This window comes from Dendrobates tinctorius, unplaced genomic scaffold (genome assembly GCF_039654945.1).
Source record: "Dendrobates tinctorius isolate UK_male_01 unplaced genomic scaffold, ASM3965494v1 ptg000089l, whole genome shotgun sequence".
In the NCBI taxonomy this organism is placed as follows: domain Eukaryota; kingdom Metazoa; phylum Chordata; class Amphibia; order Anura; family Dendrobatidae; genus Dendrobates; species Dendrobates tinctorius.
The window spans coordinates 15,991,600-16,018,196 of NW_027361757.1; the positions used below are offsets into that span (position 1 = coordinate 15,991,600).

Here is a 26,597-nt window from a genome sequence, read left to right on the forward strand (position 1 = left end):
GCACCCCGTCCACCATTACCCCTTATGGAACGCAGGCACGTGATGAGTGTATTGGTAAGAAACGCCCACCTCCTTTACCTCATTCAGTTCCAGGCAATAGTGTACATAGGCCGGCGTGTCCCGCGGCAAGAGCCGCCTTATTTCCGGTTGAGTCATACTGCCCAAAAGTAAAATGGCCGCCACACTTCCGGTCATGCGCACTCATATTCCATCAGTGCCAACAGGGCGGAAGTAAAACATGCGACAAAGGTCGCAATTAGTGTTGAGCATTCCGATACCGCAAGTATCGGGTATCGGCCGATACTTGCTGTATCGGAATTCCGATACCGACTTCCGATATTTTTTCAATATCGGAAGTCGGCATCGGAATCGGAAGTTAAAAGTTGATTGACAGCCTGACGTCATCATGATGCGCGGTGTGTGCGCATCATGATGCGCCGTCATTTCGGGCCTTCCGGGGGTCTCTGCCGGCCTGCCGGGGGGCTGTGTGGACTGCCCGGGGTCTGTACCGGCCTGCCGGGGGGCTGTGCCAGCCTGCCGATGGTCTGTGCACCCTGTGGGGGTCTGTACCGGCCTGCCGGGGGGCTGTGCTGATGTCCGGGGGTCTGTGCAAGCATCGTCCGATGGGACTATAAGTCCCATCTGGCGATGCCTGCTACCATGACAGTGATTGACACATTAGCCAATGATGGGACAGTAGTAGTCCCATCATCCGACTAATGTGTTAAATGTTAAAAAAAAAAAAAAAAATACTACATACATACTACATGCATGCTACATACATACTACATGCTACATACATACTACATATATACTACATGCATGCTACATACATACTACATGCTACATACATACTACATATATACTACATGCATGCTACATACATACTGCATGCTACATACATACTACATAAATACCACATATATACTACATACATACTACATGCATGCTACATACATACTACATACATACTACATACATACTACATGCATGCTACATACATAACACATATATACTACATGCATGCTACATACATACTACATGCTACATACATACCACATACATACTACATACATACTACATACATACCACATATATACTACATACATACTACATGCATGCTACATACATACTACATGCATGCTACATACATAACACATATATACTACATGCATGCTACATACATACTACATGCTACATACATACCACATACATACTACATACATACTACATACATACTACATGCATGCTACATACATACTACATGCTACATACATACTACATACATACTACATACATACTACATGCATGCTACATACATACTACATACATAATACATACATACTACATGCATGCTACATACATAACATATATATACTACATGCATGCTACATACATACTACATGCTACATACATACCACATACATACTACATACATACTACATGCATGCTACATACATACTACATGCTACATACATACTACATATATACTACATGCATGCTACATACATACTACATGCTACATACATACTACATATATACTACATGCATGCTACATACATACTGCATGCTACATGCATGCTACATACTTACTACATACATACTACATGCTACATACATACCACATATATACTACATACATACTACATACAATATATTCATACAATACATACATAGACATACAGTACATATAACATAGAGTAACATACTTACCAATACTTGTCACATTGTTCCCCGAAGCCATTGTCTTTTACGGAATAAATATTAACATAACAAACCACAAAAATACTCACCCACGATCCGAAGCAGTCCACGAGTGTGTCCCACGACGATCTTGGGTAGAGAACTGCAGCATCAGCTGATGCTGCCGTTCTCTACGGGCTGCAGGAATCCAATGACGGAAGGTAGGTATCCTTCCGCACTGTATTCCTCCGCCACTTAAAAAAAAAAAAGTCCCTAGTCTCACTTTATGCCATTGCTGCGTGGGAAATTCCCACACAGCAATGGCATAAAGTGAGACTAGGGACTTTTTTTTTTTTAAGTGGCGGAGGAATACAGTGCGGAAGGATACCTACCTTCCGTCATTGGATTCCTGCAGCCCGTAGAGAACGGCAGCATCAGCTGATGTTGCAGTTCTCTACCCAAGATCGTCGTGGGACACACTCGTGGACTGCTTCGGATCGTGGGTGAGTATTTTTGTGGTTTGTTATGTTAATATTTATTCCGTAAAAGACAATGGCTTCGGGGAACAATGTGACAAGTATTGGTAAGTATGTTACTCTGTTATATGTACTGTATGTCTATGTATGTATTGTATGAATGTATTGTATGTAGTATGTATGTAGTATATATGTAGTATGTATGTAGCATGTAGTATGTATGTAGCATGCATGTAGTATGTATGTAGTATGTATGTAGTATGTATGTGGTATGTATGTAGCATGCATGTAGTATGTATGTAGTATATATGTAGCATGTAGTATGTATGTAGCATGCAGTATGTATGTAGCATGCATGTAGTATATATGTAGTATGTATGTAGCATATATGTAGTATGTATGTAGCATGTAGTATGTATGTAGCATGCAGTATGTATGTAGCATGCAGTATGTATGTAGCATGCATGTAGTATATATGTAGCATATATGTAGTATGTATGTAGCATGTAGTATATATGTAGTATGCATGTTGCATGCATGTAGTATATATGTTGTATGTATGTTGCATGTAGTATATATGTAGTATGCATGTAGCATGCATGTAGTATATATGTAGTATGTATGTTGCATGTAGTATATATGTAGTATGAATGTAGCATGTATGTAGTATGTAGTATGAATGTAGCATGTAATTTTTTTTTTTTTTTTTACATTCAACACATTAGCCGGATGATGGGACTACTACTGTCCCATCATTGGCTAATGTGTCAATCACTGTCATGGTAGCAGGCATCGCCAGATGGGACTTGTAGTCCCATCGGACGATGCCTGCACAGACCCCCGAAGCCTGCACAGACCCCCGGCAGGCCGGCACAGCCCCCCGGCAGGCCGGCACAGCCCACCGGAGCCTGCACAGACCACCGGCAGGCCGGCACAGCCCACCGGAGCCTGCACAGACCACTGGCAGGCCGGCACAGCCCCCCGGCAGGCCGGCACAGACCACCGGAGCCTGCACTGACCCCCTCGCAGGCCGGCACAGCCCCCCGAAAGGGCCGTACAGACCCCAGAGAGGCTGTACAAGGCAAAAACAGGGTTTTTCTTATTCCGATACCGGAAGTCCCATAGACTTGAATGGGACTTCCGGTATCGGAATCGGCGATACCGATACTTTTTTTTAAGATCGGCCGATCCATTCCGATCCGATACTTTGAAGTATCGGACGGTATCGCTCAACTCTAGTCGCAATACTTCCGATTAACAATACTGCCAGTAGGCAATATGGCCCCCAAACTTCCGGTCATGCGCGCATTAATCAGTCCGTGCGCCGATATTTACAAGCGGACGGACAGGCCGTACAGCTCTAATAGGCCTCCCCCCAAAACAACGATTGTGACAAGTAGTGCCAAACAACCAAAGTCATGGGAACATAATGAAGGGAATACAGCAAAATGTCTCAATCAAGAAGCCTCAAAAGAGCAATAACAAAATCAAAATAAATAAAAGGGCAGAAAAACCATATTTTTGGGGGATTGAAAGGGTAAAAAACCACCAAGAGGTGGCAATTGGGATCGCACCATTCTACAAAAAGAGACTAAGTGGATTTTTTGTCTGAATACCATGACCCAAGGAGGGCTTAATGACCAACTCAATTATGGCTGCTATATTTAGGGATTGGATATATGTGTGAACTTTATGCTTTTATTTCCTTTGTATATACTGTAAAATACCCTTCTTTATATATTTTGTTTGCTACCTTTATATTCTGAGTTTGAATTTTTGTTATTTTTTCCACCTTTTGTTTTCGTTTTTCTGCCCTTTTATTTATTTTGATTTTGTTATTGCTCTTTTGAGGCTTCTTGATTGAGACATTTTGCTGTATTCCCTTCATTATGTTCCCATGACTTTGGTTGTTTGGCACTACTTGTCACAATCGTTGTTTTGGGGGGAGGCCTATTAGAGCTGTACGGCCTGTCCGTCCGCTTGTAAATATCGGCGCACGGACTGATTAATGCGCGCATGACCGGAAGTTTGGGGGCCATATTGCCTACTGGCAGTATTGTTAATCGGAAGTATTGCGACCTTTGTCGCATGTTTTACTTCCGCCCTGTTGGCACTGATGGAATATGAGTGCGCATGACCGGAAGTGTGGCGGCCATTTTACTTTTGGGCAGTATGACTCAACCGGAAATAAGGCGGCTCTTGCCGCGGGACACGCCGGCCTATGTACACTATTGCCTGGAACTGAATGAGGTAAAGGAGGTGGGCGTTTCTTACCAATACACTCATCACGTGCCTGCGTTCCATAAGGGGTAATGGTGGACGGCGTGCGTCCCAAGAAACCTCAGGTGGATGTATTCTATTTGATTGGCAGTTTATTTAAGCGCCCTCCTTATCAGTCTGCCTCACTCCATTGTCATCTTAGGAGGCAGCCTGTATACTCTGTGATGATGCCCAATATGTGCTAATAGGTCCTGAAGAGTCAATAAGTGACAAAACGCGTCGGGATGCACAGGGACTTTGTAGGGCCATTTTTTGTAGGGGTCAGATGTGGACTGCCCTTGTCAGGGCGGGAGTCATGGGTGTCAGAAATGGTAGCTCTTTTAGGGCTTGAATAGGGTGAATACCTTTTTTCCTGACCTGACATGACTCTGATGGGACATCTGACCGTGGACATCCTCCATTTTCATGTGGTGAGATCTTTCCTTTTCACATTATGCTGATGGATTTATTATTTTGATGTCTTCATTATATACATGAATAGGCATATTCCTTGATAACCTGTACAGGGTAGAGGGTTTTTTCTGTTCCTCTGATAAGGAAACTGTTGATTTTTTTTTACTTGGTCTTCTGAACGATTTAGACCAAGTATTTGTTGGTCCAATCTTTTCAAATTTTTGGACATGGAATAGCCACATGTATATATTGGTGGTGATCTGTTGCAGAGATTTATACAGATACCTTCCATTATGGTCTGTGGCACTTGATCTAGTGTATTTTTACTTCCACTATAATCTTTGGTAGCTTTTATCCTATCCATTAAAGGTTATGTTTTATGATTTTTCTCTATTGCTGATTTGCTACTTTGTATCGTGAGAATTTGTGGATATTTAATCCACTTGGTGCTGTATCTGTATTATTATCTTCATTTAATTTGTCTTAAATGAAGAAACACAAAAGAGAATAAAGCAAAAAGCAAAACATTGATCATTTCACACAAAACTCCAAAAATGGGCCAAACAAAAGTATTGGCACCCTCAGCCTAATACTTGGTTGCACAACCTTTAGCCAAAATAACTGCGACCAAGCGCTTCCAGTAACCATCAATGAGTTTCTTACAATGCTCTGCTGGAATTTTAGACCATTCTTCTTTGGCAAGCTGCTCCAGGTCCCTGATATTTGAAGGGTGCCTTCTCCAAACTGCCATTTTTAGATCTCTCCACAGGTGTTCTATGGGATTCAGGTCTGGACTCATTGCTGACCACCTTAGAAGTCTCCAGTGCTTTCTCTCAAACCATTTTCTAGTGCTTTTTGAAGTGTGTTTTGGGTCATTGTCCTGCTGGAAGACCCATGACCTCTGAGGGAGACCCAGCTTTCTCACACTGGGCCCTACATTATGCTGCACAATTTGTTGGTAGTCTTCAGACTTCATAATGCCATGCACACGGTCAAGCAGTCCAGTGCCAAAGGCAGCAAAGCAACCCCAAAACATCAGGGAACCTCCGCCATGTTTGACTGTAGGGACCGTGTTCTTTTCTTTGAATGCCTCTTTTTTTCTCCTGTAAACTCTATGTTGATGCCTTTGCCCAAAAAGCTCTACTTTTCTCTCATCTGACCAGAGAACATTCTTCCAAAACGTTTTAGGCTTTTTCAGGTACGTTTTGGCAAACTCCAGCCTGGCTTTTTTATGTCTCGGGGTAAGAAGTGGGGTCTTCCTGGGTCTCCTACCATACAGTCCCTTTTCATTCAGACGCCGACGGATAGTACGGGTTGACACTGTTGTACCCTCGGACTGCAGGGCAGCTTGAACTTGTTTGGATGTTAGTCGAGGTTCTTTATCCAACATCCGCACAATCTTGTGTTGAAATCTCTTGTCAATTTTTCTTTTCCGTCCACATCTAGAGAGGTTAGCCACAGTGCCACGGGCTTTAAACTTCTTGATGACACTGCGCACGGTAGACACAGGAACATTCAGGTCTTTGGAGATGGACTTGTAGCCTTGAGGTTGCTCATGCTTCCTCACAATTTGGTTTCTCAAGTACTCAGACAGTTCTTTGGTCTTCTTTCTTTTCTCCATGCTCAATGTGGTACACACAAGGACACAGGACAGAGGTTGAGTCAACTTTAATCCATGTCAATTGGCTGCAAGTGTGATTTAGTTATTGCCAACACCTGTTAGGTGCCACAGGTAAGTTACAGGTGCTGTTAATTACACAAATTAGAGAAGCATCACATGATTTTTCGAACAGTGCCAATACTTTTGTCCACCCTCTTTTTTATGTTTGGTGTGGAATTATGTCCAATTTGGCTTTAGGACAATTCTTTTTGTGTTTTTTCATTTAAGACAAATTAAATGAAGATAATAATACCAAAGAATTTGTGTTTGCAATCATTTTCAGGAAGAAAATGAGTATTATCTGACAAAATTGCAGGGGTGGCAATACTTTTGGCCACAACTGTATATAGATTGAATAATTAAAAAGTTACGCTGCTTAAGTGCAACAAGAAAAAAAAAAATAGTCTGTCTTTGTCACGTGATGGACACACATTTGCTTGATTAATAGTGGGAAAAATTGCCAGCAGCCGTCATCTTGGATAGGTATAGATCCAGGTGTGATGCATTTTCCAAAATCCTAAGGATTTGGAAACAACATGAAAGTAAACTACAGTAGACAGCATCCATACCTGGGTGATACTAAAAATAATAGCTGGTCTCATTCTACCATTCAAAATGCAATGTTTCGACCTACAGTCATACAGGTATTTTTCAAGCATACAAAATGCAGCACAACACCCAAGAACACACTGACCATAAGTCCTGAATGTAAAAATATATATACTTTATTATTTAATAAATAAAGGTACTTGAGATATTTTAAAAGTAGAAAGCATCAGTGTTTTATAATATAAAAATATACATAAGAGGGCAGTACTATCCATTTCATAAGGGAATATTATTGCAGTAAATGGTGCTAACAAATATATATCTCAAAAATATACAGTGACAAAAATTTAAAAACAAAATAATAATATATATTCATAAGTAAGGTGCGTACAAATTAGTGAAAATTGTATATTAATTCCCTATGTACATCATAATTATATAAATAAAAATAAGAAAACGTATATAAAGTGCAAAAAATATATAGATACACCACATGAATAATGGGAATAATACCCAATAGCACCAATAGGTGTCAGTTTATGCATAGCGTATGTCATGGACCAGGAAAATTTATGAAAACAGCGTTGGACATCAAAGAGTATGGAAAGTATAAGGTATAACTTACAAGTCACCTGGTCTGGACAGCCGCCCTCCCCAACACGTTTCGGCTTCGTCAGGGCTTTGAGATGGCCACTCCAAAACATTGACTTTGTTATCATTAAGCCACTTTGCTACCATTTTGGCAGTATGCTTCGGGTCATTGTTCATTCATGATACCATCTATTTTGTGTGAAATGCACCAGTCCCTCCTGCACCAAAACAACCCCAAAACATGATGCTCTCACTCCCATGTTTCGCAGTTGAGATGGTGTTCTTAGGCTTCCAAGATTCTCCCTCTTTCCTCCAAACGAAACAATGGTCATTATGGCCAAAAAGTTCAATTTCAGTTTCATCAAACCACTGGACATGTCTCCAAAAATTAAGGTCTTTGTTCCTGTGTGCATTTGTAAACATTAATCTGGCTTTTTTACGTTTCTTTTGGAATAATGGCTTCTTCCTGGCAGAGTGGACTTTCAGTCCATGTTTATACAGTACTCATTTCACTGTGGATATTTACACAATCTTACCAGCTTCCCCATTATCTTCACAGGGTCTTTTGCTCTTGTCCTTGGATTGATATGCACATGTTGGACCAAAGCATGTTCATCTCTGGGACACAGAACCCATCTCCTTCCTGAGCGGTATGATGGCTGGACATTCCTATCTTGTTTATACTTGCGTATAATTTTTTGTACAGATGAACGTGGCACTTTCAGGTATCTTGAAATTGTACCCAAGGATGAGCTAGACTTGTGCAAGTCTACAATTCCCTTCCTGATATCTTGGCTGATTTCTTGAGACTTTCCCATGATATTACACAAAGAAGCAGTGTTTTTTAGGTGTGCATTAAAATACATCCACAGATGTGTAACTCAGATGTTGCCGAAAAATCTCAAAAGCTTCCAAACACATGACATCATCATATAGGCAGTCCATAATTCTTTAAAAGCATAGTAGTCTTAGTGTATGTAAACTTTTGATTTTGCAGTAAGGCAGGAATTCCCAACCTGTAGCTCAATGATTCACATGTGGCTCGTGGTCCAAGGAATTGTGGCTCGCAACTGTCTGCAAGCTTGGTGCATTAGGTCTAGGTCTAGGAAACAGGTATGAAGAGTAAATCTCAAAATGGTGAATTTTGGGGGTAGCCCTGCACAGAAGAGCAGATCTGGATGCACATTTACTGGTCTTAGATGTTTTAGGCATGGTACGCTGGAGGATGGTACTACCTGTTAGAGGAGGTGCTCAAAGCTGGATGTGACAGTGTGTTTGGAGTCCTTGATGGGAGAATACTGAATGGGGGTATTGTGGGGACCCCTGGATCTCAGTGTACTGCTTTGGAGTGATTTCTGTGGATAAGCTTTGGTTATCATTATACCTGTAAAGGGGGCTTTGATTGACACTACTTTGAAGGGGATGGGAGCTGGATGTGGCTCGCGCCACTCTCTCAGTGCTGAATGTCGCTTGCGACCCTCTGTCTAAGCTGAATGTGGCTCTCAAGATCAGAAAGGTTGGGGACCACTGTAGTAAGGAATAAAAATGCCTTCAAATATTCTCTCTCTCATTCTGGCATTTGGCAAATATTAATAATTATGGACATGCTAATTGACCTAAAACAGGAAAGATTTATTCTGATTTCATGTCAGATATTGAAAAAAACATGCATATATGTCATTTTATATAGTGTATGCAAACTTCTGGTTTCAACTATATATTCATGTTCATCAAGTTTTTTAACCTAATATCTTGCCATGTGGGTTACTCAATGTGGGTGAGACCACTGTGGAAATATGGGCGCATGCATTTTAGTAAACATAAGAGTGCGTTTAGTTGACCTACCAATTTCAAAACATTTTATAGATAATAGACATTCTGTGAATCAAGTTAGATTTAGGGGGACAGATAATGTACCTATACCAAGAAGAGGTGGCTGACGGATTAAGAATGTTGAAGAAAAAGGAGTTACAGTACGTTGGATATACGAGTTGGATTGTTTATATCTGAAAGAGATTAATACTGAATATAATATTTTTGGATGTATTTGATATCGAATTGTTCATATCCTGTTTGCTTCATACTGCAGTTTGTTTTAACTTGTTTCCTTATTTTAGGTTATCTATTTCAAGAAAACAAAGCATGGGGTCGACTTGAAGATAGTATTTGCAGGCAGATCAGAATGGCTTATTTTATATATTGTGTTTTGCCCTTTTTATCCGCCTCTCTTTTTTCTGTGGATTCTTTTTGTTCCCCTTTTTTTTTTTTTTTTTTTTTTTTACAGTTTTTCTATTGTTTTCTTTTTTTGCCCTAGAACTTGTAGTTTTATTTTTTCCCATGTTCAATATTGCTGTGAGGCCATGTGACCACTATTTCTATGGTGACAGATCACCATGATTAAGCAATAATGTGATCGCAGTTTCTATGGTGCTGAAATCAAGTTGATTCATTGCAGATCTGAGACCATGTTATCTTGGCGAAATGATGATGCGGGGCCTAGTCCACGATTGGATGACACTCACACATGTGTGGTGGGCAGTGTATTATTTGCACAACCTGGAACATGTGACCGCGGCTTGAGAACATTACACGGCCTAGTCCAGGATTGGACAACGCTCGAGCATGCGCTTTGGGCTGCAGCACATAGAGTTTTTTCAATTGGGTATATGGTTCTGAGATGACGAGGATGCTTATACACCATTCCATCACAGGGACACAGCCCACTTTCTGATATTTCGGCTTTATGAAATATTTATTGATATAGTGATTCATTGTGCGTCATGCACTTATGTTATTATTGTCACAACTCTGTTGTTGGGTGTCCCAGGACCAAGGCTTCCTTTCTTGTCCCTAATGCTAGGGGCTCCCTCCTTTGCCCTGTAAACCGGAAGACACTGGGGCCATGTATCTTGCCTTAGCTCCTGAATCCGCCACAGTCTGTACCCTTCCCCCACCCAGGGAAGAGGGGAGTAGTAGTGTACTGTAATACATCTACCATTCTAACAAGGTAATAGGAACAGGGATAAAGGGAAACACCAATCATACAAATATACTCACACAGACAACAGAAGAATACACCGCGAAGTGGAGGATGAGGTTAAACCAAAGTAGGAGAAGAAGGGGAATTAGCACACACCTGAAACCTAACAACAGTCAAATTTAAATCCACCAAACGTCTTCTCCAATAACAACCAACAACCTCCAGCTATGCAGCAAAAGCTAGCTCTGGCAATGAGTGCTTGACAGGCCCCCGATTATATAGGAGATGGGAGTGGCTAACAGTGAACAGCTGAGCCTTAATGCAGGAAATCTTCCAGGAGCGCTCAACTGAGATTAACTCCTGCACTGCTAAAATAAACCTGAACCGTTTAATATGAAGGTGAAGTACTTCTAATCAATGCAGGAGTATGAGAAATCAGATGTTGTGGACTACAGGCTCCTCTGGGTCACAGTAAACAATGTGTATTGTGACAATTGTGTATTGTGCGCGTATTTTTGATAAATATGACAGGTGGTGTTTTAGATAGGGGTGGAACCTAGAGTCCTGATTGAAGTCCTCTTGATTATCTATCCTATTTAAACCTGTTGTTTGCACCATTTCGTATGCTTGAAAAAGACATGTATTAGGTCGAAACGTTGCATTTTGTATGACAGAATAAAAAGCTAATTTTTTTTGCATCACACACGTTTGGGCAGTCTACTAGCTTTTACACACAATTGCTTGGTTAGTCACAGGACACAGCTCTGATAGATGGATTTGAATTTTTTGCTAGTACACTTGTGGGGACTGAACGAAAACAATGACCGCTCCAATTAAATGACTGCAAGGAAATCTTGAAAATCTAGAGAAATCAATGCGGAAGGCATAATGGTAAAAACTTTTAGAAATAACACTTCTTTGCCACGGAAAACTTCTGTAACAGCTTTTTTCCCACTATTAATATTTAATATTGCTAATCAACATTTCTTGCTGCTCACAACCTGCAGAAACCTCCACATAGTGTACCTAACAGAAAACAATTCTACTAGACCTGTCATAGATTATACATTAAATACTGTTAAGGAGCAAAATCAATTCTGTTATCAAGCTTTAAGATATCAGATAGAAAAATAACGTGTGCTATGTCATAGCCACACAATTTATAAAAAAAATAATTTGTTCACATCCTATAGGGGGCAGCAGCAGTACACTTTATAATTGTACGCTGTACAAACCCTGTGTCACAATTTTGGTTGACTGATTTGCAAAATTAAAAGAATCAGGGATGAGAGACCCCATTATAACAAGAGCTTTCAAAAAGAACCCATAAATCCCAATTTACCTTCCCCGCATAGGTGGACAAGATTTAACAAGTGACTTTTACTTCTGATTCTTTAAGTTTGTTCCCAGGGGGCTAATACCCGATGTATGAAATCCACAGTATGATAATCTATGCTGCATATAGAATTTAGGATTTCAACCGCTGCAATGCAAAGTGGTAAATCCACACCTTTTCTGCAATAAAACCCCACAGCAGTAAATACTATTTTCATGTGTTTTGTTTCTGCTGCTGAAGTTCCCGTGAGAACATACGTAAAAGGTGAAAAAATCCAAAGTAAAATGAGCTTTTATAGTCGACTAATTCTACTATAAATAGTTTTATATTCGGGATATAAATGTTGTACGGCTTACCTCAGTAGTAAGCTGTGAATTATTAAAACAGGTCAGCCTTAAAAATAAATAGGGCCTTCCAGTATTTTGGCATAAAAAAACTTAATAAGTGACATTTTTTTTGTGAAGCTTGAAAGTTGTGAATAAATATTATGACAATTGGAGTTTGTAAGCCAGTCTCGGCCATGGGTCTGGAAAGGACGTGCCTACGCCCACCCATCAAATTAATCAAAAGATAAACTAATGGTAACTTACTCCAGTCCCCAACTGGAGTACATTTCTTGCAGTGGTGCATGCCACTTAACTGGTGCTCCAGAATGGTTAGACACATTGTACTCTAATGAGCCCCTTAATTAAGACCAGCAACTCCAGTCTTAATGAATAGGCTCCATAGTGCATTCATGGCACATAATGCATTACATTGTATATGGCTGTCATGTCGGACGCTATTCACACCACAGCGTCCGGCAGGCAGAGGTAGTTCCACCTCCGTCCACTATAGCCTCAGTGGTGTCGGCTTGATTTTCTCAGGCTATCGGGGGTTAATCTAGCTGGAGATCAGGTTGGATATTTGGTCACGCCCACGGTCTTTAAATAGTCGTCTTGGCCTATGGGCGTCGCCGATTATAGCTTGTGTTTCATACCAAGTGGTTCCGGTCTGGAGTGGAGGTGTTGGAGAGAGAGAGATTCGTATCTGGTGGCGTATGATCCATTGTTACCTTTTCACCTTCCCATATTTGTGTTTTGTTGTGCCCTGTTCACATTACTGTATAGTCCTGTGTGTATGCGGCGCGGTGCAGTTTAAGTTCTCCCTGTCTGTCATTATTGTGTGGGGCTTTGGTGGTTTGTCTTCTCACTGGGTGGAGGGTGGAGGGTTAAGCTTAGGGCTGAGCAGGAGATGAGGAAAGGTTGGAGGCTCAGGCATTTGCACCATCAGCAAAAACCCTGGGTTGAAGGTCAGACAGGGTTTCCCCTAGTTAAAGGGACACCACAGGGGCCCTGGGTATTTCAGCCTTAGTTGACCTAAGCCCCGCGTGACATTATAATCGGCCTACATTTTTCTGGAGTCCATGGATCCCATGGATTCCATAACCCGCCAGTTGGCGGCGCTGTCCTTACAGGTCTCCGAGTTGAAAGGGGCAGTTCAGCAGCAGGGCCTGGTAGTAGCGAAGGTGCAAACGGCATCTGCAGGTATCGGTGCAGAGCCGAAGATCCCGCTGCCAGAACGATTCTCAGGGGAACGCAGCAAATTTGTCATATTTCGGGAGGCCTGCAAGTTATACTTCCGCATGCGCCCGGTCTCCTCAGGTAATGAGGCTCAGCGGGTGGGTCTGGTGTTATCATTACTGAGTGGTGACCCCCAAGCATGGGCATTTTCCTTACCAGCTGACTCTGCTACATTTCATTCTGTCGATAATGTTTTTTCTGCACTCGGGCTCATTTAGGATGATCCTGACAGATTGGCTCTAGCGGAATCTAAAATCCGCGCCCTCCGCCAGGGGGAGCGCTTGGCGGAGGACTATTGTTCAGAATTTCGCCGTTGGGCAGTAGACACACAGTGGAACGACCCAGCGCTGCGGAGCCAGTTTATTCATGGGGTATCAGGGAACGTTAAACAGGCCCTCCTGATGTATGAGACTCCTGCATCGTTGGAGTCTGCCATGAGTTTGGTTATACGTATTGATCGCTGTTTGCGTCAGGGGGCACAGGAGACGCTACCCCTGGGGGAAAGCAGAGGTGCAAGTGTGTTTGCTGCAGGTGAGCCCACTGAACCTATGCAAATTGCGGGGGTGTCACAGGTTAAGCGTCGTGTTCCTGGGTTCAGGAAGCCCGGAGCATGTTTTTACTGTGGTAAAAGAAATCATTATGTTAACGTTTGTCCTGTGCTACCGAAGAAGGTCACACCGGCGGAAAACTGTTAAGCTCAGAGGGTATGGAGGAGGCCCAACTGAGCGTATGCATATCCTCCATGATGGTATCTCAATGTATGCTCCCTGCCAAGGTTATTATCGCGGGCAGAGAGCTACCCATATCAGTGTTTGTGGATAGCGGTTCCGCCACCAATCTCATAGATGAGGAGTTTGCACGCACTGCCGGGTTTAAGATCGAAAAACTCCCTCATCCCATTCAGGTGGTTACCATTAATGCCGCTCCCCTCCCACAAGGGGAGATTACGGAGTTTGAGGCTGAGGTGAAACTCCACATTGGGGTCCTACATTCTGAGTCGGTTACATGTAGGGTTCTCCGTAATCTCCCAGCACAAATGGTCCTGGGTTTTCCATGGTTGTCCAGGCACAACCCGGTGATTGATTGGAAAACTCAGGACATAGTCCAATGGAGTGGTTTCTGCCAGGACAATTGCTTGGCCACATGTGTGTCCGCCGTGACGCCCAGCCTTCCGGAGGCTTTGCAGGATTTCGCGGATGTATTCTCTGAGAGGGGTTGCTCAGAACTGCCGCCACATCGAGCCTATGACTGTGTGATTAGGTTAAAACCCGATGCCAAATTACCTAAGGCCAGGATGTTTAATATTTCTGGTCCAGAGAGACAAGCTCTGAAAGACTACATCGCGGAGAGTCTGAGCAAAGGACACATCCGGCCTTCGTCCACGCCTGTAGCAGCGGGGTTTTTCTTTATTAAGAAGAAAGATGGGGGTTACGCCCGTGTCTGGATTTCCGGGAGTTAAACCAGATTACGATCCGTGATCCCTACCCGATGCCTTTGATCCCTGATTTGTTCAACCAGGTGGCGGGGGCGAAGTGGTTTTCCAAGCTTGATCTCAGGGGTGCGTATAACCTCATAAGGGTCCGTCAGGGGGATGAGTGGAAGACGGCGTTTAACACTCCTGAGGGTCATTTTGAGAGCCTGGTTATGCCATTTGGGTTGACAACCGCGCCTGCTGTTTTCCAACATTTTATTAATGATGTATTTGCTCATGTCCTGGGGAAATTTGTGATTGTATACCTGGATGATATCCTCATTTATTCGAGCGACCGGGACACTCATTTAGAGCATGTCAGGCAGGTGTTACAGTTGCTCCGGGAGAATAAGCTCTATGCTAAGCTGGAAAAATGCTTATTTTTTGTTCAGGAGTTGCCTTTTTTGGGATATATTGTGTCCGCTGCAGGGTTTAAAATGGACACCGCGAAGGTGCAAGCGGTGCTGCAATGGGAAAGGCCTGATAATCTGAAAGCGCTCCAGCGGTTCCTTGGGTTTGCTAATTATTATAGGAAATTTATAAAACACTTTTCTACTATAGCCAAACCGCTCACGGACATGACAAAAAAAGGTACCGATCTGGCTAGCTGGTCTGAGGTCGCGATACGTGCATTTGAGCGTCTGAAGAACAGTTTTGCTTCAGCCCCCATTCTGGTGCAACCGGACGTGTCTAAACCTTTTGTGGTGGAGGTTGATGCGTCTGAGGTGGGAGTGGGGGCAGTACTGTCACAAGGCTCGTCCTTGAGCGATATGCATCCATGCGCCTACTTCTCCAAGAAGCTGTCGCCGGCCGAACGGAATTATGATATCGGCAACAGGGAGTTGTTGGCCATCAAATTGGCTTTTGAGGAATGGCGACACTTCTTGGAGGGGGCGGCTCACCAGGTCACAGTCATCACCGACCATAAGAACCTGCTCTATCTGGAGTCGGCCAAGCGTCTGTCTCCTAGGCAGGCTCGCTGGGCATTGTTTTTTACACGTTTCAATTTTCTGGTGACTTACCGTCCCGGGGCTAAAAACACCAAGGCGGATGCCTTGTCTAGGTGTTTTCTGGGGGGAGAACCTCGGGAAGAGCCGGTACCCATCCTCCAGGAAGGTGTAGTGGTCTCGGCTCTCACGACTGAGGTAGAGGCGGAGATTGCCGAGGCCCAAGAGGAGGTACCGCCAGGACTTCCCACCAACAAATCATTTGTACCCCTTCATCTTCGTCTTAAGGTGTTGAGGGAACACCACGACTCAGTACTGGCTGGTCATCCAGGGGTTAAGGGCACCTTAGAGCTGGTATCGCGTCGTTTCTGGTGGCCCAAAATCCGGCAGGACGTGGTCTCGTACGTGGCAACTTGCATCACGTGCGCTAGGGCCAAGTCGCCCCGAGCCCGTCCTGCTGGCACGCTACAGCCTCTGGGGGTACCTAATAGGCCATGGACAGAAATCTCCATGGATTTTATCACTGACTTGCCAGCCTCGGCGGGGAACACGGTCATCCTGGTGGTGGTTGACCGATTTTCAAAGATGGCGCATTTTGTGTCGTTGCCTTCCTTGCCCAATGCTAAGACGTTGGCTCAGGTGTTTGTGCAGGAGGTGGTCAGACTCCACTGAGTTCCGTCGGACATAGTATCTGATAGGGGAACTCAATTTGTGGCGAGGTTTTGGAAAGCTTTTTGCTCACGTTTGGGGATCAAGTTGTCACATTCATCGGCGTTTCATCCACCGTCAAATGGTCAAATCTGGAGCAGTATTTACGATGCTTTGTGTCCGACAACCAAGAGGAGTGGTCTACTTTCCTTCCTCTGGCCGAGTTCGCCTTAAATAATCACCGCCAACAGTCATCGGGAGAGTCTCCGTTCTTTTGTGTTTACGGTCAACATCCTCAATTTTGTACCTTACGTCAGGGTGACTCGGGGGGCATCCCGGAGGAGGACCAGCTAGGAGCTCAATTATCATCGGTCTGGAGGAGGGTGAAACAGCGATTGTTGAGCATGAGTGCAAGGTACAAACGGGTGGCTGACAGTAGACGCGTGCCAGGTCCGGACCTGTGTGTGGGTGAATGGGTGTGGTTAGCGACTAAAAACATAAAACTCAAAATTCCATCTTTAAAATTGGGTCCAAGGTTTATTGGGCCTTTTAAGATTGCTGCCATCATTAACCCAGTTGCTTATCGGTTGGAACTTCCTGCGGTATACAAGATACACAACGTGTTTAACAGGGCTTTATTGAAAAAGGTGGTAGGCTCTGTGGACATGACGCCGATGCCACCTCCGGTCATGGTGGATGGCGATTTAGAGTTTGAGGTCTCCAAGGTAGTGGACTCTCGAGTAGTGCGCCGTACTCTTCAGTATTTGGTACACTGGCGGGGGTATGGTCCGGAGGAGAGGTCTTGGGTACCAGCCTCGGACATACATGCGGATCGGCTGGTCAGTTCTTTTCACCGTCGTCATCCGGACAAGCCGGGTCCTATGAGTCTTGAGGGCCCTGGGGTCCCTCGTAGAAGACGGGGTACTGTCATGTCGGACGCTATTCACACCACAGCGTCCGGCAGGCAGAGGTAGTTCCACCTCCGTCCACTATAGCCTCAGTGGCGCCGGCTTGATTTTCTCAGGCTGTCGGGGGTTAATCTAGCTGGAGATCAGGTTGGATGTTTGGTCACGCCCACGGTCTTTAAATAGTCGTCCTGGCCTATGGGCGTCACCGATTATAGCTTGTGTTTCATACCAAGTGGTTCCGGTCTGGAGTGGAGGTGTTGGAGAGAGAGAGATTCATATCTGGTGGCGTATGATCCGTTGTAACCTTTTCACCTTCCCATATTTGTGTTTTATTGTGCCCTGTTCACATTACTGTATAGTCCTGTGTGTATGCGGCGCGGTGCAGTTTAAGTTCTCCCTGTCTGTCATTATTGTGTGGGGCTTTGGTGGTTTGTCTTCTCACTGGGTGGAGGGTGGAGGGTTAAGCTTAGGGCTGAGCAGGAGATAAGGAAAGGTTGGAGGCTCAGGCATTTGCACCATCAGCAAAAACCCTGGGTTGAGGGTCAGACAGGGTTTCCCCTAGTTAAAGGGACACCACAGGGGCCCTGGGTATTTCAGCCTTAGTTGACCTAAGCCCCGCGTGACATTGGCATATTATCTTAGGTCTATGTCCATACGAGTAACTTACCTAATAATGGCGCCTTTCTCCAATATCCATCTCGTATTTCAATATAATCATACCAGCATAAACGACTTTTGAAAAGGTCCATCTCTGTGAAATTTAGGACTATCTAAAACCACATATAAATAATAAATAGCATTAAAAATATTTTAAAAAATAAGGTTTACAATTTTAAGGACTCATACAACAAGTTTATGACTTCCAGTCTGAGAGCAGCATGAAACAGGGACAGAATTGCTAATCTCAAATATACATTGGGTACGGAAAGTATTCAGACCCCTTTACATTTTTCACTTTTTGTTTCATTGCAGCCATTTAGTAAATTCAAAAAAAGTTCATTTTTTCTCATTAATGTACACTCTACACCCCACCTTGACTGAATAAAAATAGAAATGTAGAAATTTTTGCAGATTTATTAAAAAAGAAAATCTGAAATCTCACAAGTATTCAGACCCTTTGCTCAGTATTGAGTAGAAGCACGCCTTTTGAGCTAGTACAGCCATGAGTTGTCTTGGGAATGATGCAACAAGTTTTTTCACACCTGGATTTGGGGATCCTCTGCCATTCTTCCTTGCAGATCCTCTCCAGTTCCGTCAAACAAAGAGTGAAAAATTTAAAGGGGTCTGAATACTTTCCGTACCTACTGTATGTCACTTACTGCGCTTTTAGCTGTTGTTTCAACAATATCACTGACTTATCTGCTAGTCCTCGCCAATGATGAGCTTCCTAACCCTACTTGCACCATTGAGAAACAGATTACCTACACTGTGCATAGTAAGAAAGCTGGAAATCAATAGTGGAGGACAAGAATAGCCAAAGCTCATGGATATCGAGGACAATAGGGCAGAAACTCATCAATGAGAGGACTAGCAGAGCTGCAGCAGATAGGAAGGTTTTATTAAAGAAGAAACTCTGCTTCTGCCTCCACTTTATGTTGTCCTCATATAGAACAGAATAAATCTGATGGCAATTTATTATAGTGTTGACTACAGTTATTATTGTTTTTCAATCTCCTTATAGGAGAAGGATGTATGGCCAATTATATTCAGGAGAAAAAGGAAAGATCCAGCTTAAGATACAGGTATACAGTATATAAAACAAATTCCTTTATTGCAGAAAGTTAAAAATATTTGAAAAGAAGATGAACAATTGTACACCAACAATTTAAGATGTGAGTAGAAGGACTTGGGGGTCTCATCACTAGATGCCTTTTGAGCACTACCTGCGCTCTTAGACTTAGTTTGAACCCAGGTATCGCTCAAAACGCGTCTGGTGATGAGACCTCCAAGTCCCCCCTCACATCTTAGATTCTTGGTGTGCAATTGTTCGTCTTCTCCTGAATATACTGGGCGCTGAGTAGTGGCGTCGATCACAGACTTCCGTGCTGATTGCTCCTCAAATAATTTTGTTCCCTACTTGCTGTTTGATGACTCTTAGTTTGAGTTTCCCAGTGCATGCTAGGATGCTCAAACGAAGCCCCATCAGATGGCAGAGGCTGCGGTCAGTGCCACAGCCTTGGCACTCTCCCTGAAACGAAGCATCATCAGTCACGCTAGTTTCAGGAGCTGGGCTAGTCTCTGTGCGATGTTATTGTGCGATGTGCCCAGTGGAAGCACGCGCTCTGTGCTGTCAGCTCTAGTCAGTAGTAATGAACCAGCAGCACAGAGCAATGAGCACTGTCAGTGCATGTTGTCAAAGCATCCAGCATTCAAAGACAAGTGACGTCACTTGGGGGGGCGCCACAATAACAGTGTGCAGGGACACAGCAATGACTAGCCCCGCCCCTGAAATGAGCACCACTGATGTTTCGTTTCAGGGAGGCGGCAGAGGCTGTGGCAGTAACCGGAGCCTCTGCCCCCCGATAACGCTTTGTTTGATACTCAAACGAAGAGTCATAACATAAGAAGTAGGGGACAAAAAGACAATAGCTGTTAGCTTAGTTAGGGAACAGTAGGGAATTTTTAATGTAATCATATTAGAAATTAGTTTAGATTAGGGCACTAAATAGACCGGGATTTAGAATAAAATGTATTTGACCTTCGGACCACCCCTTTAATCCTTCTTTCCTCTACATTGTTTCCTACCATCAATGGGAGAAAACTCATCCTCCTCCTTACAAATGTTAATAGAGCAATGACAGCAGTTATTCTACTGGAGGTTGGAAAACTGTAGCTGTCTCTTTACGGGAACAGCAGGATTGATCTACTACATGACATAGCTGCTGCCACAATTTATCACATATACATACAGTGGGATATAAAGGTTTAGACATCCTTGGTCAAAATGACTGTTATTGTGAAAAGTTAATCAAGTTGAAGATGAAATGCTCTCTAAAAAAGCCTAAAGTTAACCCCTTAACACCCGAAGGTATTTTTCTTTTTGCGTTTTCGTTTTTTGCTCCCCTTCTTCCCAGAGCCATAACTTTTTTAGTTTTTGGTCAATATGGCCATGTGAGGGCTTGTTTTTTGCGGGACAAATTGTACTTTTGAACAACACCATTTGGTTTTAACATATCGTGTACTGGAAAATGGGAAAAAAATTCAAGTGCGGTGAAATTGCCAAAAAAGTGCAATTCCACAATTGTTTTTTGTTTTGCATTTTTACTATTTTCACTAAACGCTAAAACTGACCTGCCATTATGATTCTCCAGGTCATTACAAGTTCATAGACACTGAACATGTCTAGGTTCTTTTTATCTAAGTGATTAAAAAAAAATTCCAAAGTTTGTTAAAAAAAATAAATAAAATTGCACCATTTTCCGACACCCATAGCATCTCCATTTCTCGTGATCTCGGGTTGGGTGAGGGATTATTTTTTGTGCGCTGAGACGTTTTTAAAGATACCATTTTGGTGCAGATACGATCTTTTGATCGCCTGTTACTTCTTTTTAATTCAGCGTTGCAGGTACCAAAAAAATTTAATTCTGGCGTTTTGACTTTTTTTCCCCTTACGCCATTTAGCGATCAGGTTAATCCTTTTTTTTATATTGACAGATTGGACGATTCTGAACACGGCGATGCCAAATATGTATGTTTGATTTCTTTATGGTTTTATTTTGAATGGCGCATAAGGGGGGCAACTTTTATATTTCTTTTTTTTTTTTAATATTTTTTTTTACTTTTGGCATGCTTCAATAGTCTCCATGGGAGACTAGAAGCTGTCATAACCCGATCGGCTCAGCTAAATACAAGCGATGATCAATTTGCCTATATGTAGCAGAATTGCTTACTTGCGCTGTGCGCCGACCACAGAGTTTGACAGCAACATTTAACTAGTTAACAACTAGATTCCACCCACGGCTGTTAGAGGCACATGGCAGCAGTTCAAAACAGCTGACATGTGCCGGAAAAGATGTGGGCTCAGTGCTGGAGCCCATATCAAAGGGAGGGAGTCCAACATTGGGGTTGTTAGGTGTCGGATTTCTGTCGCTGCACAGCGAGAATCCCGAGCCTTGCCTCCGACGGTCTGCCATTCCTCTCCAGCCGCAGAGGAGGTTGCTCAGCAAACTCGTCGGTCCCGGCGCTCTGCCCAGACCAGCTCCGTGGGTTTGCTTGCTGCTGCCACCTCTGGCACAGCTATGGCAATGCAGGCTGCTCAGCAGCGAGATTCTCCAGGGACTAAGTCCTCATGTCGGGCCACTGAGCATGCCCGTGGAGTGATCTCCCATTGGAGATCGAAGGTCACGTGCTCAGGTCCTGCTCGTGTTCGGATTGGCCCATCCGAGAAGCAAGGAAAGTCCCGTACGCTCGCGGCTATAAAAGGTTCTCATGGCCGCTCGGCCATGCGCTAAGATAGACTGTAATTTCAGACTATGAGGAGTGAGTGGTGTATGCACGTATGAATGTCTCTGGTGACTGACTCATTAAGAAACCCCTACCCTTGGTACGCATGTGTTGTGCAGCCTAGCCTGCTAACGCCCAGGCTTAGGTGTAGGTAGGTCAGAGTTGGAGTCAGGCTTTAGTCCACCCCAGTGACTCGGCACGCCTCAGTGCGAGTGCTCCACACTCCATAACCAGTGTCTTTAGCAGCGCTCGTGGCAGTGACGCCGTGCGCTCAGTGTGCCTAGAGGGACTCTAACCCCATGTCCTTGGGGTAGAGTTCTGTGGCCGTTCACTGTGCGCTCTTTTGGCCGGGCTCTGTGAGCTAAACAGGCTCCGGCATTTACGTTCAGCGGTGGTGCGGCTCTGTGAGTTAACAGAGTTCGCTACTGTTCACATTGGGTGACGTAACCCATGTGTGACTGTTTTCACACCGCTTAAGTCTCCCGCCATTATCTAGCAGCAACGTACCACCTCTGCACGGTGGACCCCGGGCTGCGAACGCACCTACTACTATTTTATAAGTTGGTGCGTTCCGCCAGCCGTAACAGGCGTACTATTATGCCCGATGTCGGAAAGGGGTTAAAAATGACACATTTCCTTTGCATTTTAGGCAAAAAAAAATATATTACCATTTTTTACATTTTAAATATTACAAAAAGGAAAATGGGCCAATGCAAAAGTTTGGGCCCAATTGGAGATTTGTGTACACAGATAACTTTGACCAAGATTTCAGACCTTAAATAGCCTGTTAGAGTTATGGCTTGTTTAAAATCATCGTTAGGAAAAGCCAGGTGGTGCAAATTTCCCAGCTTTATAAAAGCCCAGCCTCTTCTAATTTTGTGCTATAACCTTGTGCCAAAAAAACAGCAGCCCAAGTTCTTTTAAGCAGCTGCTTAGCACTCTGAAAATGAAAATGGTGGAGGCCCAAAAAGCAGGAATAGGCTATTGGAAGATAGTAAAGCGCTTTCAAGTTGTCCTTTCTTCAGATCGAAATGTAATTAAGGAGTGGCAGTTAACAGGAACAGTGGCGGTCAAGATAAGGTCTGGAAGACCAAGCAAACGTTCAGTGAGAGCTGCTCATAGGATTGCAAGAGGCAAATCAAAACCACTGCTTGACTGCAAAAGACCTTCAGAAAGATTTAGCAGACTCTGGGGTTGTGGTACATTGTTCTACTGTTCAAAGACACCTAGAGAAATATGGCCTTCATAAAAAGTCATCAGAAGAAAACCTCTCCTGCATCCTCTCCATAAAATTCAGTGTCACAAGTATGCAAAAGAACATCTAGATAAGCCTGATACATTTAGAAAATAAGTCATGTGGACTGATGAGATTGAAATAGAACTCTTTGGCAACAATGCTCAAAGGTATGTGTGGAGAAAAAAAGCGCACATGCTTTGGGGTTGTGTTGCGCCAAATGGCACAGGGAATATTTCACGGATAGAGGGAAGAATGGATTCAAAGAAATTTCAACAAATTATTGATGCAAACATAACACAATCTGTAAAAAAAGCTGGAGTTGAAAAGAGGATGGTTTCTACAAATGGATAATTATCCTAAACACACGTTATAATCCACAATAGTCTACCTCAAAAGACGCAAGCTGAAGGTTTTACAATGACCCTCACAGTCCCCTGATCTGAACATCATTGAAAATCTGAGGTTAAACCTCAAAATAGCAGTGCATGCAAGACGACTCAGGAATCTCACAGAAAGGGAAGAATTTTTCAAGAAAGAATGGATGAAAATCCCTCTAACAAGAATTGAAAGATTCATGGCTGGCTACAAAAAGCATTAAAAAGCTGTAATAGTTGCAAAATGGGGTATTACTAGGTACTAACCATGCAGGGTGACCAAACATTTGAAAAAAAGACATTTTTTCTTTTGTAAGTTTTTAAATATAAAAGATGAAAATATGTATGTATTTTTTGCTTAAAATACAAAGGAAATGTGTCAGCTTTAACTTTAGGCATTTTAGAGATTTTAGAGTAATACTGACCAGGGGTGCCCAAACTTTTACATGCCACTGTATATGCTTCAAATACAACACAGGTAACATCTTCATTATACGCTTCTGTACCTTTTCTCCAGGTGTTACAGATATTCTCCATACACAATGTGTGTAAGATGGATAACCACTTGGATAACCAGGAGCGGAGAAATTGCCACTTGATTCCATTAAAGTTTCTCCACATGCTTTAAAAAAATAAAAGAAGAAATTTAAAAAATGATGTGTTGTGGCATACACATGCAAGTATGCTAGAAACATTTTGGGGTCCAGTAATCCTTTTTAGGTGGATTAAGGAGTCTTAATCTAAAGTGGAGTTTATTCACTAGTCTTGATTAAAAGTCCGATGGAGTGAGAAAAATTTAATAAAGAGACACAACTCTAGTTGCTCAAGACTCAGAAAATGTACTCCAGTCATGAGTCTGGATCAGCATGTTAGGATAGGATCTGGGTTGAACTAGATGGACTTAAAGTCTTCCTTCAACCTTAATTACTATGTTACTATGTTACATCTCTGCTACAATCAGAGGAAAAGTAAGGCCACATTCACACATTCAGTATTTGATCAGTATTTGTAAGCCAAAACCAGAAGTGGGTGATAAATGCAGAAGTGGTGATGTGTTTCTATTATAGGCCGGGATCACACATGCGAGGAATACTGCCGAGTCTTGCATGTTAATACCCGGCACTGCCGCCTGCACTCAGGAGCAGAGCGTGCTGCTTCATGTATTGCTATACGGCCGCACGCTCCGCTCCTGAGTGCCAGCGGCAGTGATGGGTATTAACATGCAAGACTCGGCAGTATTCCTTGTATGTGTGATCCCGGCCTTATACTTTTCCTCTCCATTCCTGATTTTGTTGAACAAATACTGATGTAAAATACTGAAAGTGTGAACACGGCCTGATAGAAACACGTCACCACTTTTGCATTTTTTACCCACTCCTGGGCTTATAAATACTGATGTAAAATCCTGACCTACTGAATGTGTGAATGTGGCCTTAAAAATGGTTCCGTGAAAATCTAAGCAATTCCTATTCTTAGCTGTTTCTGTTGATCAGACTTAGCCATTACATTCTATGGGGATCCCTACAAAACGGTTGAAACACAGAAGTCAGAATTTGTACTTCAGAGTTCGATCTCTTGTTAACTAATGTATTGCTAAGAAACAATGGGGAAAAAAAAAATTTCAGGCAGTCTACCTGCTTCAGTGAAAAAAAAGAAAATAGGAGCAACTAGGATGCATCTATGCTGAGAACAGAGATGATAATCCATCCATTTCTCTTGGATAGATAGACCAAAGTGCAGAAAAAGCTTATAAATCAAAAATACAAAAAGAGAAAAAAAAAAAATAATGGATCATTACCTGGACATTTGTACAGTTTCTTTGCTTGCGCTATGTCTCCCCGACTGAGCCGCATGCGTTGCCCAATAGTCTGAATATGGCTGAGAGGCTGTCGAGGACGTATTGTGTCATAGTATAAACCCCTATTGACAGAAAAAAAATATGTTGCAGAATATGTTCTTAATAAAATTTCCACAATATAAAACAGTTTTCTCTCTTGATCTTTTTTTATTTTTTCAGAACACAAACTTTACGGACACCTCTGAGCTCTATTTCAACAGCTCTATTTCAACACAAAAAGGTCTTTCCTGGCCTAAATTACATTTTATAGTGTATAGCGGGGCTGGAAAAAATATTTTTAGATTAACTATAAATACGGGTGAAAATCAAGATATTAAAAAAATGGTGAAAAGTGTAAAGCAGAAGCCTATGGCAAACAATCAGGCAGATGCTTTAATTTTTCACAGCACCTAAGATAAAAAATCAGATGAATATATGTGATTCACCCGGGCAACTAGGCTTAATAAACGAGCGCTACTGAATCACTTCTAGCTTTGTTTAGGCTTGCAGGTGATTGGAAGAAAAAAATGTTAGAAGGATTGCTCAGGACTGCAGTATCGATTACCGTACTTGTCCTTAGAATAAGTTGTTAATATCAGATCACGGGGGAGTAAATATCTGCTTGTCAGGCCAAGTGCTCAGTGCTTGAAAAGAGAAGCATTTTGATAAGCCATATATGTGTTCAAGACATTAGTCCATTCAATTCTATCGCTATTCCCTTGCCTTAATTTATCAAGGAATGGACGGAAGAGAAAACACCATTTTACTGGGGAACAAGCGCCTATACAGCCATATAGCCATACCATTACTCCCATGTGTAAATCTGTGCTGATACGACGCTCTCTGTAAATCTAAAAGTACCTAGAAACAAATGCAGTTTTTTCTGGTGCAACTTTGGACTGGAGTTTTATATTAAAGGTTATAACCAATTTTCAAACCACTGTATATACTGCCTATTTATAATGAGTTAATTAATGCAGTAACACTGCATTTACGGATGGACACCTTTGGGGACAGTTTTTATTCTCTTACTTCAATGCATATATTTTTGGCTAAAACTAAATTTTTTTGATAGATTTCATAAAAAAATTTTTTTTCCACCTTTTACCTTTTATAGATTATATATGGATGGCTTCAGAATGAGTTAAAGGGGTTGTCCAGGACTTTAACACTGATGGCCTATCTTTAGGATATGTGTGATATTTGAGGTGATCAGGTGTTC

The 26,597-nt window shown here is 42.7% G+C and overlaps 1 protein-coding gene across 1 annotated transcript in view; it reads right to left on the reverse strand.

The window, feature by feature from the left end:
* The window catches only part of TLL2 (tolloid like 2), a 337,545-nt gene that overhangs the window by 77,543 nt on the left and 233,405 nt on the right, over positions 1-26,597 (reverse strand). Inside the window, exons 8-10 of the mRNA XM_073585855.1 lie at positions 25,337-25,458; positions 24,045-24,160; positions 18,152-18,254 (exon numbers count right to left, since the gene is read on the reverse strand). Of these exons, the coding sequence (XP_073441956.1) occupies positions 18,152-18,254; positions 24,045-24,160; positions 25,337-25,458 (341 nt within the window). The remainder of the gene's footprint in view (positions 1-18,151; positions 18,255-24,044; positions 24,161-25,336; positions 25,459-26,597) is intronic.